The 18,904-nt window shown below is 40.6% G+C and overlaps 2 protein-coding genes across 2 annotated transcripts; one reads left to right on the top strand and one right to left on the bottom strand.

The window, feature by feature from the left end:
- Positions 1-161: 161 nt before the first annotated feature.
- On the bottom strand, positions 162-6,050 carry bmb (brambleberry; the record flags this gene model as incomplete). The annotated part of the gene is made up of 12 exons (XM_079245182.1): positions 162-291; positions 549-670; positions 1,871-1,998; positions 2,078-2,133; positions 2,773-2,920; positions 2,992-3,198; positions 3,361-3,540; positions 3,629-3,745; positions 4,902-5,124; positions 5,232-5,417; positions 5,507-5,635; positions 5,799-6,050. The coding sequence occupies 12 exons, from the start codon at positions 6,048-6,050 to the stop codon at positions 162-164; spliced, it is 1,878 nt and encodes a 625-aa protein (XP_079101308.1).
- A 2,816-nt stretch (positions 6,051-8,866) lies between these two features.
- Positions 8,867-18,636, top strand: pycr3 (pyrroline-5-carboxylate reductase 3; the record flags this gene model as incomplete). Its single annotated transcript, XM_079245463.1, has 7 exons — positions 8,867-9,328; positions 11,820-11,913; positions 12,015-12,079; positions 13,067-13,246; positions 13,349-13,561; positions 16,561-16,653; positions 16,740-18,636. The coding sequence occupies 7 exons, from the start codon at positions 8,867-8,869 to the stop codon at positions 16,941-16,943; spliced, it is 1,311 nt and encodes a 436-aa protein (XP_079101589.1). The 3' UTR covers positions 16,944-18,636.
- Between the last annotated feature and the right edge of the window lie 268 nt (positions 18,637-18,904).

Here is an 18,904-nt window from a genome sequence, read left to right on the forward strand (position 1 = left end):
CTTAATGAGTCTTGTTTTAAGTTGAAATCATGTTTGAGGCTGAGACTTAAATACGCAGAACAGCTCAAGAGAAAAATTTATTTAAAAATGAACAGATAAAAACACAAAATGTTTAATTGTCTCTGCAAAAACATTTTTAAAGCTTAAGAAATTAAAACACTTCAGGACTGAACATAAGAGCTGTGCCCCCCCTCATGGACCCTGCAGTACTCCTGTCCTGGAATGGCTCTCTTCTTGCAGGTCTTCCCCGTTTTTGTGATCCCGTTGCACAGCTGACGGCAAGACAGAGAGCTGCAACAGCAAAGACAGGATTCATTCTTTCAAAGAGGAGCTCCATTTTTCTCCAAGGTTCAGTTCAATTCAACTTTATTTATATAGCGTCAAATCACGGCAATGCCATGTCAAGACGCTTTGCAGAGAAAAAAACCCAAAAACAATGAAAGCCAATTCATAATAGCCTATATAAGGAAACCAACAGATTGGGTTGGGTCCAACTCAATCTCCCATCCTGAGCAAGCACACTGGCGACAGTGGGAAGGAAAACGTACCTGGTGCTGACCCGCGACGGTGTGGGACTTGCACTTCTAGAGTCATTTCCAAATTCCTGCGTGTCATTGGGTGCATCAAAAACACGGCCCAGGTTCTTTGGGGGGATGTCGTCAATCAAAGCCTGAAAATACAAAGAGCTAAATGCATTTATTTCCTTTTGCATATAAAAAAGGACATTTAGATTAAAGACATGCGTTTGTTTGGTGTAAATCTGTAAAATAGTTGTGACAATGATTTTAAAAGATTTGCTTCATTTCCCTCATTGGACAATATGTTTGAAAATAAAGTATTAGAAAAATACATAATATTAAGAACTAGTTATGGTAAGGCAGGTTTATTTGTACAGCACAGTTAATGTACAAGACAAGTGTTGCAGCAAGGTTTAGAGAACAAAAAAGGTGTTCTTTTAAAACAAGTAATTACATTAAGAGGGAATAAAAATGCTTTGAATAAAAATGGCTGAGTAATCAAAAAGTTACTTTAACAAAATGGTGACAAATCAAGTTTTTAATCTTGTTTTAACACAGCTGAGTCTCAGCAGACCTGCAGTTTTCTGGGAGTTTTTGTTTCCCACAAGTGAGGGGTGAAAACTGAACGCTGCCTCTCCATGTTTGGTTTTGACTCTGGCAACACAAAGCAGAGCTGTTCCTGATGACCTAAGAGATGGTTGGTTCACAAGAAACCAGAAGATTCTGAAAAATGTGTTCTTTAGGTGATAAAAGGTGACTTCACAGCTGTCTTAATGAGATGCCAAAATTTAGGTCTGAGTCCATCATTAGGTGGATTTTTCTGGCTTTGTCAATTTATACTCTCTCTGTCTGAAGCTGGTTCCTGACTGGTTTCAGACTTGAAAGAGGTTCTAACACATCCAGTCTTTAATTTAATTGATGCATTTGATCAGAGTTTGGATCAGACTATGGTCTGCTGGTGTGATGGTTATGTAGATTTGTGCTTCATCATCATCATCACTGTAGTAACATGTTTTGTTTTTTTTTAATATCTTCAGCGAATGGAAGCATGTGGATGCTAAACAGCAGTGGCCCCAAGATGCAGCCTGGGGGAACTCCACAGTTTATACTGAGTTTTGCTGTGTTTGGGTTAGTGTCACTAAACTTATTGTGCATTGATTTGTCCTTTCAAAACACACTTGAGTTGCTTGCTGAGGTTTCATAATGAGGGTTGGCATAAAACAGGTTTGCTTCAGCCAATCTTTTTTATTAGATATTTTATGTATCATCTTTTTTGGCAGTTTTGATTTGTATTCCTTGAGAGCACTCAAATGCTAATAAAAAAAAAGGTAAAAAAAAGCTGGTTTTCTCACCCCAGAAAGAACCATCTGTGGAACAAGTCTGGGAGTTGAGTGATTTAGTTCACCAGTTAGAGGCATAAACCTGGACTCCAGCTCTGGTTTCCTGTGAGGAGGAGATACTGCTGATATGCAGAGGTCACCTGTGTAAAAATAAAAACAGGAGGAAATGTGAAATGGTTTCCATTAATGTATGAATAAAGTACAGGATGCAAATCTTACCTGATATAAAGCTGTCCTGCTTCATCAAGTCCGGCTGTTTGATGTCGTCCTCGTCTCTTTTAAAAAAAAAAAAAAAAAAAACAGAATAAAAGGACAAAACTAGGAAAGCATATTTTATTTATATATATATATATATATATATTATATAAAAAATATAAAAAATGTGGACAGAGGAGGACAAAAAAGTATAAAACTTTTTTTTTTTTTTGCTCTTCATTTTTCTGAATTTCAATCAGGAAAAAACAACACAGTAACCAGACCATCATTCTGCTGCTATAATGCCCAAGAAGTAAAAAGATCAGTAAACACAATAAAAATGACAATTTTTTTAATGGATTATTTTTATTTAAAAGAAAAAAAAATTTAAATTGTGAAGCAAAAAAATCCAGCTATTCAATTTTTTGATTCGATTGTCCCAATAAATATCAAAGAGTGTTTATGGAAAAATAAACTGGACTTAAAAAGACAAAGATGTCATTTGCAGGAAAACTAGAACTGTTGAGTCAATTTCATGTCATTTGTTCATCTCTATTATTTTGTATTTTTAGTCTAATTCAGCATCTGACTCCATGTTTTCTGCTTTTCTGTCTCTTAACAAGCCTTGGACTTTTCAAACTCTTTTTTTTTTTTTTTTTTTTTAATAAAAGACATAATTGATTAACAAAAGCCAGTTATGAAGCACTTAGGAGACTCACTTCTGTGGTGTAGAGGATGTTGGATATGAGCGGCTTGGAAACATCGACTCCTTCTGTGGCTCCACAACGCTGCACGGTGCGAGAGGCAGCAGCACAACCTTCTCTCCTCTGACCTGCAACGCCCACAACCGACTCACAAACCAGTGCCCTGCAGATGTAAACAGATCTTGTGAAAAGTGCATGTGGACACTGGAAACATGAGCTGCTAGATGTTTCTACCAAAAGACAAAGTGAGCAGCAGCAGACTGAGGCTGCTGAGATCCAGCGCCGGCTGCTGGTTGACCTCAGCCACTGCGTTCAGGGGAACTGTGAGCAGAAGCATGGCTCGAGAGAAACCCGGACAACGCAGGAATGTCAGCAGGACTGCGCACAACACAAAGTAGCATATGTGGGCGATGCATGTCCACATGGCTGTCAGACTCAAACCTGTAAGTAGAACCAGAAGGAATCAATCAGAAATGGTTCCCAGACAAGATTATGAAAAGATTCTGCAGCTTTAAAGCATTTACTTCTGCAAAACGTCGACTTTTTAGCTGAAGGAAAAACCTGCAAACATGTGAATGCTCCACCGTAGGCCTCATGTCTCACCTGCCCAGCCCAGGTAGCCCTGGATCATGTGAAGCCTCTGCTCTATCCGGCCCTGCATGTTATCCAGGTAGTGCAGCATGGATCCCAGCGTGTTGTTCATGCGCTCCAGTTTGTTCATCAGGTCAGTGTAGTACTGCGAGGTCTGGTCCTGGTACAGCTGAAACTCCGACATGCTGTGGTCTGTTTACATACAGAAAAACAAAACAAAACAAAAAACTCTTGGTGAAAGAGGAATTGCATGAATTACAGATGGGAAGTAAACACTCACCGATTTTTTGGTAGATGTCCTGAGCCTGGTGTCGCACATCTGTCAGGTCGTTAACAATCGTCTTGTGGCCGTCTTGTACAGCTGAGCTTTGGATCTGCAGATGTTCACTCACATTCTCTGAAAAACACAACAGCTGGTGATGCATTTTAATGTCAAATTAAGGCTAATTGTCCATGTTCTTCTCAGGAACATCATCATTGCGCTTCTAACATGGTGGGATGAGCCATTAAATGTTATCAGAAAAGGAGGGGCCGCCAACCTGTCAGAACTTTCTGCTTTACATTCAGGAGTAAACACAAATGAGCTTCCTGAGATCTGCTGGTGTTCTAAAAATAGTTCTTTAATTGTTTCCTTTAAAAGCCCCCTCACCACTATGACCCTTTGCACATCTTTACAGTACTTCCCAATCCATTTTCTCTGAGGACCCCCTTAGTGCAACTACCAGAAAGCTGTGGACCCCCACCCACCCCGTGTTAAAACAATGCTTTGTTCACAGGATGACTCCTTTCCTTTGATAAAACCCAAAATATAGCCTTACTTTCCTTTTCTTTTTTAAAATAAGTGTAAATCATCTGCACCGATACGTCTCATGAATGAAATGATGGAGAGCTCTTGTGTTTTTAGGCTCCCAAAGCACAGCTTCCATGTGGATCAAACAGCCAAATGATCAGCTCAGATGTCTCTGTGCGGACCTGGCCTTCAGTCACACTGCAGTCGGGACATCAGAGTAAGAATCTGTTTCAGATATGTGTTATCGTTTATTAAACAGAGGAGGGGAATGTCTCCCCAACCTGACCCTGGATAAGTGGATTAAATAGATGGATGATTGTTCATTTTGTGCTACAAATTAGTTTTATATGAAAGTCAAAGACACATAAAAGGTTAAAATAAAAAAAAATAAAAAAAATAAATTATTCCATCTTTTTCAGTAACAATTACAAAACAAAACTGAACAAAAAGGAGCAAGAAAATACAATCCAGAAGACCTATGTGTTGCTGCCAGGAATGTTCATGATCTTTCCGCCTCTAGTTAACATTTCCTCAGTCTGTTTATAAAAAAGCAAACTGTTCAGGTTACGTTTGGTTGTTCTGTGATGTAGCCGTTGATGTGAAGCTGTTCTTTTAGGGTAATATTAACTAATAAATGCATTTCCAGATTGTATGCATACAGCTATGACCAGGTCACTGCTCAGGAAAGAAAACTGAACATAATACATTTGTATATTTTTCATAAGGATATAAAAGAGACTGACAGGAGTATGGAGGCTCTCACCCATTCTCCTGGTGATGCCCTGGATGAGCTGGGCAACCAGTTCCTGTCCAGAGGCGATGAGGGCTTTTTCCTGACCCAGGCGCTCCAGATTCTCCCGTAGAGAGCTTTCCATTTGCTCTTGGCCCTCATGCAGCTTCCCCTGCTGAACCTGCAGGGTGCTGTGGCCCTCCAGCAGCTTGTCCAGCGAAGCAGCAGTCAGTTCCTTCAACTCCAGCTGGCCTTCCTGGTTAAAACCGCAGCACAATCCGAGCAGCTGGATGAGCCTGAGCAGGATCTGGTTTGGATTTAAGCTGTGGGGAGTCAAGGAAGGCAACAAAAAGCCAACTCTACCCTCAGGTCTTTCATTGCATCTAGCTGACTGGTTGCCGTGGAGATGAGGGCATTGACAGTGTGCTCCGCCCGACGCCGGAACAGCTGCTGGCGAGTTGCGTAGCAAACGGAGCGCGCTCTGTTGCTTACTATGTGGTAGGCGTTCCATGTGTCTGAATCCATGTCAGATGTGCACTCTTTGATGGTCTGAAACAAAAAAAAAAAAAAGGGGATTTACATAACTTCAAAAACACCAAAAGTGATTTTTTTCCCACAAACATAATTCTGTATTTTACCATTTCCTCGGTACATGTGAAGGTCTGGCGCCCCTCAATCTCTGCCTGGCAGTTAAACAACACCACTCCAAGCTTTGCAAGGTTTTCCTCAGAAAGGCTGTCGCAGCTCGACTTTAACCGAGCAATTACCTATAAAAAGGCACATACAGGTGTGTGCAGGGGAGAGGGGGGGTACAACTATTGTCTATAGCAGCTACAAATAGCTCATTTAGCACTGAAATAAAAAGTTTAGTCAAACATGTAGGTATCAAGATTGTTACAGATGAGAAAAGACCCAGATGCTCATGTTTACCCTGTAATGGCAGCTGTCTAACGGGCTGAGCTCGAGCTGCTTTGCCTCAGCCAGAAACTTCTCATCTGATGTTGCCATCTCAAACCGAGCATCCTTTGCAAGATGTGCCGGGGCTGCTGGTTCCGGTGAAGGAGCTGCTGCTGCAGGCGGCTGCGTCTGTCTCAACCACTCAAACAGCCCACTGACTGCAGGACAGGCCAGCATGCACACAGTCAGCACGACGTGCAAGCAGTGCACAAACAGGTGGGCCATGTCTGGATCAGAAAACAAAGCAGAAAACTTTCATGAGGATTTTAATATTCATCTGAAAACACAGACTGAAAGTAACAAGATTATGCAGTGCATTAGCTTTACTCAGAATAATCTAGTTTATGTGCCAAAAAGAACTCTGCTCACCAAGCAATACTTTAGTTTTAGGATAAATATTGGTAAAGTGTCATGGTGGATGACCAGTTGACCTTTAAGCTCCATGTTGCCTCGGTTGCCCGTATCTACCCAATTGCTCTCTACATCATCAAGAGAATCAGACGTACCTGACAGAACATACAACACAGCTTTTGGTTCTGGCTCTGGTTATCTCACGCATCCATTACTGCAATTCCCTACTGGCAGGTCTGCCTGCATGCTCTGTAAAACCTCTACAGATGATACAGAATGCCGCAGCGCGTCGGTTTTCAACCAACCCAAACGGTCTCATGTCACTCCGCTGCTAATCAGACTGCACTGGCTTCCAGTCGCAGCACGCATCAAATTCAAAGCTTTGCTTCTGGTTTACGAAACAATCATTCAAACGGCTCCTGTCTACCTTCGCTACTTAATCCAGACCTACACTCCCTCTGGAGAGCTCTGTTCCACCAGTAAAAGACACCTCATGTTACCACCACTGTGCGGGACCAAATTACTAGCCAGACTCTTTTCCGCTGTAGTGCCACAGTGGTGGAATGACCTCGAAAAACTCTGTCCGCTCTGCAGAGTCCTTGTTTACTTTTAAGAGCAAGCTGAAGACTCAGCTCTTCCACACTTAGTTCAGTTATATTTGTAGGAAAGTTGGAGAACTTAGCCCAGTTCTTTGCAACAAACCTTACAGTATTAATTCTTTATATTTTAACATATTGTGGGGTGGAAGAAAAAAAAAAAAAAAAACTGTGTCCAACTGGACTCTAGCAATCTACCAGCGCCTTCCCATGATGTCCTCTGCGGTTTGATTTTGTGCTTGTGTCATTCTTACTCATACATTTTGATAAAAGCATCTTCTAATTGATTCTAGAATTATTTCTCCCATTAAAAACAACAACAACAAACAAAAAAAATTAAATCCACATGATCTACTTTTAAGGAGCTGCACCAGGTTATGCAATGTTACTGGTTCGTACAGTTCTTACTTACAATACACCCAGTGAAGATGGTTTCTGATGTGACATTTAAATAAAACTTTGCTGTTATTTGAAATGGATGAACCTTGTTGGAATAAAATCGCACAAAGAAGAGGATACAATAAGAGAAGTACAGGCAGAAGCAGTGGGAGCAATGGTGGGCAAATTGGGAGAATGGTAAAACTTATCTTTAATTATATATATTTTAAGTAAATAAAACTCATAGCTAAAAGAAGTAACTTGAATAAACTGAAAGACAGATTTCAAGGATAAAATCAGTTTTCCCCACACGAAAAAAGGAAAAATATTTGTGTAATTGATTAAACTTTTGTTTTTTAAAGTAAATAATGTCATGCCTTGTCCTCATATTAAAAGATATGCATGTATTTAAACTGTTTCATTTTGGGGTAGAAGGGGGGGTGTTTCTAAATTACCACCATTGAATGAATGCCAATAGGTGGCGACATTAGACACCACTGTGATGTCATGTTATGACGTTTGATGATGTAAAAAAAAAAATTTTTTTTTTTTATTTTAAAAATTTGATTTGTATTACTACAAAGTCATGCAAGCCTGATGAAGAAATTGCATGCATGGCAGCAGGACTGACAACTAAATTTCTCCACTTTTTGATTGAAGATCAGACTGAGGCTTGTCCAGGCATGTCTGGAAAACTCACTGCAAGCTCGCGCGCATCACATGCAGCCATCAAACAAAAAAAAACCCCAAAACATTAATTTTACTAACAAACTCGACAAAGCTGATTAAATGGTGGAAAAAGCACGATTTTCTCAAATTTATTTAAAGTATGTACATCATTTTAATAAACGGAAGGGAAAACCTCTTCCGGTGAAATAAAATTAAACTTATAAAACAACATACCAAAACGACATGCATATGTCTACAGCATAAATTACATACCTGTATGAATCTGCAGAGCAGATTCCCAGCCGATTCCTGCACACAGCTGATTGAAATGACAGCTAAATCTGCGGAGACCCAACCAATGGCATTGCTCGTCTATTTTATGGACGAGTTTGGTGTGTGTTTGATTTATTCAACGAGTACAACTTGAAACTGTGGCACGAATAGACGTGCGGGAATGTGTCTGAAAGTTCGGGAATGTACCCGCCCGTTCCGTAGAGCAGTGCAGATGTATACAACAAACAAATCTACAGTTGCTGCAGCGACAGTTAGTGTGGATGTTCTGGGTGTTACCGACATATGTGACAGTATAATTATTAAACTACAATTTTCTCCTTCGAAATTCAGGACGTCAACAAATCTGAAAAATTCAGGTGAATAAAAACTACAATACCAACTTTAGCTACATATTTTCCCACATTATCGCGTGTCATCGTGTTTTCGTCACTCCGTGTAACTTTATGGTTGTCCAGTCAAAGAAAAAAAAAAAACACGTGGATTGTATTTCTAATCTAATCTGCCCTGGATTATTTTCTAGCTATCCCTAGCTAGATGCAGCTGCACCGCTAGTTTTCAGCTATTTTAGCTTTGTTCATATAAAATAGGAGAATTTTATCGGGGCAGTTTTAGCGCTTGTTGATGAAATAGTGCGAAGATTTGCGCTAACATCGGCTCAGCATCGCTCCTGTAGTGCCAGACATGCCATCACCCCATTAGCAACCTAGCAGACTGAGGGTTGTGTCTGAGATAACGAGCTGCTTTCCCACAACAATGGAAGATTCCGGCATAAAGAAGCAGAACTGGGACGTAAAGGAAACGGAATTATTCCTTGAAATCCTGAAGGAGCTGGACATGAAGAAATGCCTGGACGGGAGGAAAGTGAGGAATACCAAACTCTTTAAGGTGGCTCACAGGAGAATGACTGCGGCTGGTTATCACAGATCTGTGGACCAGTTAAAGTTTCGCTGGAAACTTCTAAAAAGTGCTTATTACAAGTTTAAACGGGAGCCTGACTCCCCGGCACCGACTAAAATACAGGGCTGGTGGAGGTATGAGAAAACCATGATCGCGATTATGGAGGCCAGACGTCCTCTGGTCGCAGCTGGGGTCCACTCCGACAGAAACGATGAGCAGACAGAGGACTCGGATGGAGATGCGTCGATGCTGCCCTGGCCACAGCACTGCCCGGACAATACCAGTCAAAGCCTGGATTTAATTGTAGGGATGGTCACCGTGCAAACGATGCAGCCACCAGATCAGGATTTGATTTCTAACATGCTTTGTCTCTCTGCATGCTTTCATTGTGATGTTTGCAAAGGAGAGAAACTAATGCAAATATAACAGTCCTGCAGGAAGTCTTTGAATGGTTAGATGTTGGAGGTTGTGTGATGATAGAGAGATGTTGCAACTGCGTGATGCAAAATGAAACCTGTAAAATTTTAACTAATCGTGATACCAGAAAAATATAGACAACAAAATTACTTAAATGAGGGGAGATTTAAACTAAATGTTACAAAAAGCATCTGAGAAGAGATTTATTAGGACCTAGAGTAGTTATAAAAGCGTCACATGACTCCTAGACTGTAGTGGTTTTTGGTTATACTATTACTGTTCATGTTTTGCTCCTGTGGGACCTCTTTCTGATCATGATCTGCAGCTGGGTTGGTATTAGGGCTGTGACAACATGCATTTGTCCCGATTCGATTTGATTTTGATTTTTTTTTGTAGATTAAAAACAACAAAAAATGTACAAAACTTTTCTTTGCTCTTCATTTTTATTGATTTTAATTAAGAAAAATATATATATAGTAGCCAGACCATCATTCTGCTGCTATAATGCCCAAGAAGACAAGTAAAAAGATCAATAAAAATGACAAAAAATTTATAATGGATTATTTTTATCTGGGAAAAAAAAAAAAAAAAATTCAGATAAAAATCGATTTCAAAATTGTGAAGCAAAAAATCCTGATATTTGATTTTTCGACTCGATTTTCCACCCCTAGTTGATATAGAGGTGTTTCAACACTGATTTAGCTTTATGTCCTTTTCGGAAGTGTTTGGCTTTTCTGTCGGCACAGAGCTACACGTCATGACATCTCTTAAAGTTTATTTTTGTTAGTTTGTCAAATGCATTCTGAATTTCCTCGGTACATTGATCTATTCAAACCAAACACAATTTTTTTTTTGCATTAATGTTGCAGACGTGTCAATATGTTGAAATTTTGAAGAAAAAAAACCCCAGGAAAATAAGCAATTTAAAGTTTTTCTAATCATTTAAAAACTCAAGAATTAAGCATTAAAATGTTGGTGAAGTACACGTTATTGCAGGAACGATTGATCAGCCATCAGGATGTACGCTGATAAGCTGTGATTGACGGAGCCTAACGGTTAACGTTGGTGGCAGTATTGCATAAAGATATTTGGCTTATTTATTTCTTTAAACTAAAATAAATGGCAAAAAACAGTATTGACAAGTAGGGGTGGGAAAATCAAATAAAAAAATAAAAAAATTGGGATTTTTTTTTTTGTTTCACAATTTTGAAATTGATTTTTGAACAAAAAAAAAAATCTTTTTTTATAATCCATTATAAAATTTTTGTCATTTTTATTGTTTTTATTCATCTTTTAACTTGTCTTCTTGGACATTATAGCAGCAGAATGATGGTCTGGCTACTGGTTTGTTTTTTTCTGATTGAAATCAAGGAGAATGAAGAGAAAAAAAAGTTTAATACATTTATTTTGTTTTTAATCTACAAAAGTCCTCAATATCAAAGAATTGTGAGAATCGCAATTTAAATCAAATCAGCATCAAAACATCGGAATCGAATCGGGACAAAAGCATATCTTGCAGCCTTATGGACAAGACATTTTGACTGTAAAAGCAGCTTTTCTGTGTCATCGCTTCAAATCCAGCACAACTCGTTTAGCAGAGACGTGACCTCTGACCTGTCTGTGAGGAAAAGGGAAAACTGATTTTCAGCAACTCTGCGCTGCAGATCTGTATTATTTGACTCTAGAAACCCTGAATCGGGTTGTTATGCTGTTGCATGACAATGAAGATGGGGGAATCAGGTCGTGGCATCGTTTATGGGGGGAAGGGGAGGAAACTTGATTACTGACCAACTGTCAACCAGGATTTAACTCCATTTCTTGCTTTAACCTGGTTTCATGCTGGGATCAGGTCTCTGTTAAGATGGTTTAGAATGACAAGTCAGCACAGTCCCATTTCACTTCTCTGCTGCCGTATTGTGGTTGTATGTTTTGCCATGTTACTACGGCAACAGTGATAGGAAGGTATTGATGTTGCACAGTAAACTGGTATCAGTATTAAAAAAGCTGCGTGTTTCTCACATTGTCGAAAAGGTTTAGGACATTTTTAATTTAATACTTAACATTGAAAGCTTGATAGTAGCCAAATAAGAGTTTTCTGGTTTGATGAAAGATGAATTAGAGTGAAACTTTCTAATTAGGTTAAAAACTTGTTGATACTCATCATTACAGCTGTTACTGTCCGTTTCAGTTGATATGCCTTTTATTTTCTCCACTGATTTTCTCTTTTTATTATGAAGCAATCAGTTAATTATCAGATGACAAAAGTATAAAATTGTGTTGTTTAAAAAGCTGGAAGCAGCTGCTGTTGTGGAAGAATTGTGGAAAACATCACGGTGGCGGCGTGTCGCTCGCTCAGCGCTCCTTCTTTACCACATCTCTGTCTTTCTTTCAGATCAAAATGGACCCTGAGATGGACTCGCAGCTGAAGATCGGCTTCATCGGCGCGGGGAACATGGCTTTCGGCATCGCTAAGGGCATCTTGTCTGGTGAGTGCAGAGAAATACGACCCACTCTGATGAAAAATTGCGTGTTTTATGCTGTTGACATGCTGGAGCAGAGCTTGATGGAAGGATGCTTTATGCTGTAGGAAGCGTTCTTCCTGTAAACGTCAAAGTGAGCGCTCCGTCTGCCAGGAATCTAGGACGCTTTCAGGTACCTCTTTTTTTCCTGTTTTTTTTTGCTCTCCAGTTAGTTTTTAATGAGGTGAATCAGTTTCACCTCAGTGTGTCGTGGAATTTATCTGATGAGAAATAAATCTAGAAACCAACCATGCTCTGTCCAGTTTATTGACAATGCCCAGTTGTTGTGAGCGAGAGGTCTCGAGAGCTCCGCCCCTGCTCAGGGTACTACAGCTGATCTTTAGGCAGACACAAATAACCTTTGCCTGGCAGCACTAGTTAAAACAACTACCAGCTTGAAGGTAACAGTCAAAGCTGAAACAGGCCTTGAACAGAACATTCAGTTTTATGCATGAACCTACTAGAGCAAGCTTTCTGAACTACTCTAAACTATGCAGAATATATTTTTTGTACTACATAAAAGAAGCTTAATAAAGGAGAAACACATTAAAACTACAATATGTGCATAATTTCCACCACAGAGTGTACTCTATACCTCCTTCTGTTGCAGCAGAGTCTTGCAAAATGTTTTCTACTTTTTTTTCCATAGGTTTGAACACCAAACATTTGTTTTATTACCTTTATTTATGCTTAGAGACTATGAGGTAACAGAGTGTGAGATCTGTTATGTAATAAAGTATTTTTGTGAATTAGTCACAGTGAAAATGCACATGACCTGTTTGTTACACTGTACTGTTATGTCTTTGATCAAATCGAAGCCAAATACAGGGGTAGTGTGTGGGGAAAATATGCATAGCTTGTAAAAGCTTCCTGCAATAAAAATGGAGCAATGGTGACCTCTCTCATGTTTGTGGTGGAAATTTGCACCTCAGTGCTTCTGTGCATGGAGATCTGCAGCATTTGTTTATGCACAGCTGTCTTCAGGTTCCCTCCATGGCACTTTAGATCACTGCAACACCTTTAGTTTGTTGTTGCTTTCAGTCCTTCTGTTGCAGATCTGCTGCTGTGTTTGGGATCATTTATTGTAGTTGGAAAAGCTGATGTTTGTGGACGGTTTCAGGAGCTTGGCGTAGCTGTAAGTCACTCCAACGTTGAGGTGGTGTGTGGATCAGATGTGGTCTTCATCGCAGTTAAACCTCACCTGGTTCCGCTTGTTCTGACGGAAATCTCGCAGTACGTCACTGACAGACACGTCATCGTGTCGGTTGCTGCAGGAGTAACGCTGGCAACATTAGAGGAGGTGAGTGCCACGGCCAGCGTTTAAGCCTTTAAACTCAATGTCCACCGAGACGTGATCGTTCCGTCACGTGTCTCATTTTTGTTTCTCTGCTTGGATTCCAAGCTTCTCCCTGAGAACGCGGTTGCCATCCGATTGATGCCAAACCTCCCGTGTTTGGTTCAGGAGGGGGCACTCCTGTTTGCACGAGGATCCCACGCAAAGCAGGAGGACGGTACTCTGCTTCGGTCTCTGTTGCATCACTGCGGTTTGGTGGAGGAGGGACCTGAAGCCTGGATTGATATCCACACAGGACTGAGCGGGAGTGGAGTTGCTTTTGTGAGTTTCCAGAGATTGTTTGGTTTATGGAAAGTCTCTTGTTTTAATATCAATGCGTTCTTTAAAGGATGCAGTTTATAAGAATATTGTCATTTAGATGGATAAAAATAATTGACATAAAGAGGATTATGTTGATTGTAAGACTCAGCAACATAACAACACAGCTCTAACTGTAAATGAGGAAGTTATAGTAAAATATCTCTGTTGTTAAAATACAAATACTTGGGACAGAATAAAACAAAAATGCTTCTTCGCAGGGTCAAAAACATGCAGTATCATGCTCATTTTAATAAAAACATGTACAGGTTCAGGTGGAAATGTATTTTAACATCAAACTGAAAAAGTTAATCTAAAATATAATTTTTATTTAAAGCATCTTTTTATTATTGGGGTCAGTGCCAGACATGAGCTTAACTTTGACAGGTTCAAAATAAAATAAAATAAAAAAAAAAAAAATTAGAATAAAAGGCAAATATTTACACATAAACAGGTCATAAGTATTTATGAACATATACCGTTTTTTGAGTATTTGTCTGTGAGTAGATCATGCAACATAACCTGTAAATCTAATCTGGTCTGTAAATGAAATGTCCACAACATTTAATCAGTGTGTTATACAGACCATAGCTGTTAAATACAATGTAGTTCCTCTCACACTGGACACTGGAGAAACTAGGACTCCTCGCTTCCACTGAACATGAAAGCACCGCAGTGCGGCTGTGCAGCGCCCTTCGCAGCTCCTTCGCAACGTCTTCACAACGTCTTCACAGCGTCTTGGCAGCGTCTTCGCAGCATCTTCGCAGCGCCCCTCTCAGCGCCTTCGCAGCGCCCCTCTCAGCGCCTTCGCAGCGCCCCTCTCAGCGCCTTTGCAGCGCCCCTCTCAGCGCCCCTCTCAGCGCCTTCGCAGCGCCCCTCTCAGCGCCTTTGCAGCGCCCCTCTCAGCGCCTTCGCAGCGCCCCTCTCAGCGCCCCTCTCAGCGCCTTTGCAGCGCCCCTCTCAGCGCCTTCGCAGCGCCCCTCTCAGCGCCTTCGCAGCGCCCCTCTCAGCGCCCCTCTCAGCGCCTTTGCAGCGCCCCTCTCAGCGCCCCTCTCAGCGCCTTCGCAGCGCCCCTCTCAGCGCCTTCGCAGCGCCCCTCTCAGCGCCCTTCGCAGCGCCCCTCTCAGCGCCCCTCTCAGCGCCTTCGCAGCGCCCCTCTCAGCGCCTTCGCAGCGCCCCTCTCAGCGCCCCTCGCAGCGCCTTCGCAGCGCCCCTCTCAGCGCCTTCGCAGCGCCCCTCTCAGCGCCCCTCTCAGCACCTTCGCAGCGCCCCTCTCAGCGCCTTCGCAGCGCCCCTCTCAGCGCCCCTCGCAGCGCCTTCGCAGCGCCCCTCTCAGCGCCTTCGCAGCTCCTTTGCTGCGCCTTTGTAGCTGATCATGGCAACATTAGTCAATGGGAGTTGTTCCACAAGGTGCGTTCTTGAAGCATCCCAGCAGCGCAGTCACTTTCTGCTTCTCTAAAATACACTTCTGTTCTGCTTTTGCTGCTTTGAAACCTCCTCAATCTAGAGAAGAACAGTTTGTTCAGGCAGAAGTGTATCTGGTGGATTTTACTAGTAAAAGACTACATGTCCATACTTCAGAACCCATTTTACTCTGAAACGCTAACATATCCTCGTTACTGGCATCACCTGCACCAACCCTACTGGTGAAAGAGGGTCCAGTTGATGCTTGGATCCATGGACAACAAGGCGTTTATCCTGGAGGTGGAAAGCTGCACCGTTTTAACCCCACACATCCCCACCATGAAGAAGTAAACAGCAGACACGTGAGAACTAGTCAGACTGGCCTGATAACCACATTGCTGGTTTATTGTTCTCTTTAAAGCTTATAAGTACACCAACTCTCTGGATATGATGCGTTCCTCACGGACTCACGTGTACAGAGAATCCATCTGTTCTGAAACTCCTGGTAGAACAGCGTGCCGGGCAGAAAGCTCGGTGTACCTGCCCCGCAGCACTTCCACGCCGCTTCTGCCTTCAGTGGAACCTCGGTGTGAAAACCACTCATTTAATTTGAATCTCTTTTCACAACAAGCAGCTTTCACACGTCGTTCAGTCTGCCATGTTTGAAGGAACTCCAGTTGAATTGGGACATGCTGGCTGTAGCGTTTCCACTGGCATCTCTGCTGCTTTACCTCTTCAGTAAATCTGGTTTTTGGTTCATAAACCAAAAAAATCCAACTAGGCGTGACGAGGGAGAAACATTTACAGTTGTGCTCATATTTATTCATTGAAGAAGGAAACAAAACAGCTGCCTGTAAAATAAGCTGAAATTCATAATAAAAAGTAATAATAAATAATTTTATGAAAATCATTCCATTATTTTCTAATTGTGGTTCAACAGAAATTTTTTTTAAAAAACAAACAAATAAGATCATTTATTACATATTACATGACTCATAAAGTAATATTTAGTTGAACAATCCTTTAATGTTTCCGCTCCAGTCAGGTGTTTTCTGTTCCTCTCAGTCAGACTTCTGCACCTGTTGACAGGTATTTTGTCCCACTGTTCAACAGAAAAGTGCTCCACTTTGTCCTGGACCAATTTGTTTGTTTTCTTTCTTCAACTCAATTAAATGAAAAAACAGTGTCTTATATTACTAAATTATATTTTTGCAAATTTTTGGTTATCTGTAAGTCTCTAGTTATTTGAGTGACTTTGTAAATTCAGCCTTTTCTTTAATGAAAGGGGATGAATACATATGAACACAACTGTTTATCAACCGGAAAACATGTCTAATTACAAAAGATGTAGAGTTTATTTTATTTCGATATAAGCTTTAACATCCTTTTAAATAAACATGCATGCCCACTGTAAGTGTAAAACATCTTAAAGTAACATTATATTATGGTTAAAGCAGCAATACTGTGGGATTTATCTTCTCCTTAATGATGTGAAGTCATCCTTTTATGAAATCTGAACCTTCGTCTTTGGCTCTGATGCGTGTGATTCTTCTGTGCAGGTTTACCTTTTTGCCGAAGCGCTGGCAGAAGGAGCTGTTAAAATGGGGATGCCAAGCGTTCTAGCTCATAGCATCGCATCTCAGACGGTTCTGGTCAGTTTCACAATGTTCTCATCCTAAATACAAGACCTCAGATTGTATGAATAGAAGTTAAATCTGGCTGTCCTGGTGCGCCGCAGGGTGCTGGGAGGCTGCTACGTGATTCGGGGAAGCATCCAGCTCAGCTTCGTTCTGAGGTCTGCACTCCAGGCGGGACAACCATCTACGGGCTTCACACGCTGGAACAGGGTGGCGTAAGGGCGGCGACCATGAGCGCCGTGGAGTCGGCCACGGAGAGGGCCAGGGAGCTCGGGAGAAAGTCTGCGGCAGGCAGCAGGAAGTGACTGGTTGCCTTTTAAAAAACTTCTTCAGCTTCAACTGAAAAAAAAAAAAAAAAAAGCCTCAAAGCAAACAGATTTATTTCTTTTCGCTCAACATGGAACTTAAAAAGAAAAACAGGACAAAAGCACAGTTTTTTATTCATTTTTTCCTCTAACTTTTCCTTAACTGTTTACACTCCAGCTGTGGGCAGAAGAGTTTAATGTGAACCATTTATACTAGGAAAATATTTGGTCTCAAGTTTGTGAAGAGATTTTTTGTTTATTATGCACACTAATATATTTTTCTCATTTTATTTAAATCAGTAATACAGGTCAGGTAGCTCTGTGGTTTGACAAGGTAGTATATATATGTGTCATTATCATCACAGAAAGTTGAATAGCCTCCAGTTTTCGCCACATTTGCTCCACAGTGCTGTGCAAAAGTCTTGAGCTGCTCTTTATTTATTTATATATTACCAGGAACACATTAAACAAGTGCAGCTATTTACAAGGTTTCTTCAGGAAAAGCTCTCCAGGCTCGTTGAAGGACTTTCCTAGGCTCTGTTTTGGATGTTTTCCCGCCTTTGTTCCGTTCTCTGTCCAGATGATCTCACAGTGCTTCAATAATATTTAAGTCCATGCTCTGGGGGAGGATCTATACCCCTATCACCTTGGACCTGTTGCCTGATATTTCATTAGGTATGCCTTTTTATCTATTTCCTTTCCTTTTAAGAATGACTTCTTTATAGCCACCATTTCATGGAAACCACTTCTGATGAGGCTTTGTACCGCTGAAGATCCAGATGCATCTCTCAGGTCCAGTCCGAGCTGAATTTGTTCCCTTTTTTTCCAGGATATCTCTTATCTGCTGTATGTGGTTTTATTTAACCCTTTAACGCCAAACCCAAGAAAAAATGGGGAGAAATTCTATATATTTTAATGAAGTATTTATTTGCACCTTTAGCATAACGTAACAATAAAATTAACAAAGAATGAACAAAAATAATTTTGTATATTTACTGTTTTGTACCTTGTGATGTCAAAAATATTGTAGTGCAAAAAGTATCCACCAGGGGGAAAAAGACAAGCATCAAATGGGGTCCAACAGAGTTTTTACCATAAAGTGGCGCAAATAGTCTCTGACATGCTAAGTTACTGATTACTCATCATTACAGCAAAACTACTATATTGTCTGTGTTGTGTTTTACATTTTTCTTAGATGCGTCTTAGGAAATAAAGACGACTAATGCAACTTTGTAACATGCTGCTCGTAACAAAGTGCCTAATCATCCAATCCAGCACAGCTTCTCCGCTAAGCTGTCTGTTGCGTGTGAACAACACTGCTTCATCCCCTGAGTTAGGTGCCTTTTCATATTTTTATTGCTCATAAAGTTGACATCAAGTGACCTAATAAAAACACACTCTACTGAAAATGGTCAGGTAAAAGGACTGGACTGAAAATAATTGAAAAAGTAGCAAATATCTAAAGAAAAACATGAAAAACTTAAAGAAAAAAAAAAGCCTGGAAAGCTATTCCTTTTCCCGTATTAAATTAATATAAGAAAGCCTATGCTTAGAAGCAGAACATGAAGAAATGAGGACAGAATCGAGGCTTTTGCGTAGTTCTGTTACTGCAGAGGAAGAAAATGATTAGAAAACTAATTTTCTACATTAAAAAAATTACTAAATGTGAAAATCTGACCCTGCCTGGATTATGTAATATATATTGTAAAGCCTGGAGTGGAACTTGAATCTGTGGATGTCTTAAAATTAAAAATAGTGATCACAATATGTTATTATTTGACCAAAAGATGCATAAAATGACATTTTTGACCAGTAATGACGGTTGTGCAGCTGCACTGTGATAATCTAAGATGTAGGAAATACAGTATGTTGGAAAAATGTATAGGATTTCTCACAAAGTGTGTGTAGGATTGATTTTCATAGTGTCATTTTAATAAACTTGGTCTTTGTATTGCTTGCTG

This window comes from Telmatherina bonti (assembly GCF_933228915.1).
Source record: "Telmatherina bonti genome assembly, chromosome: 8".
Classification (NCBI taxonomy): Eukaryota; Metazoa; Chordata; class Actinopteri; order Atheriniformes; family Telmatherinidae; genus Telmatherina; species Telmatherina bonti.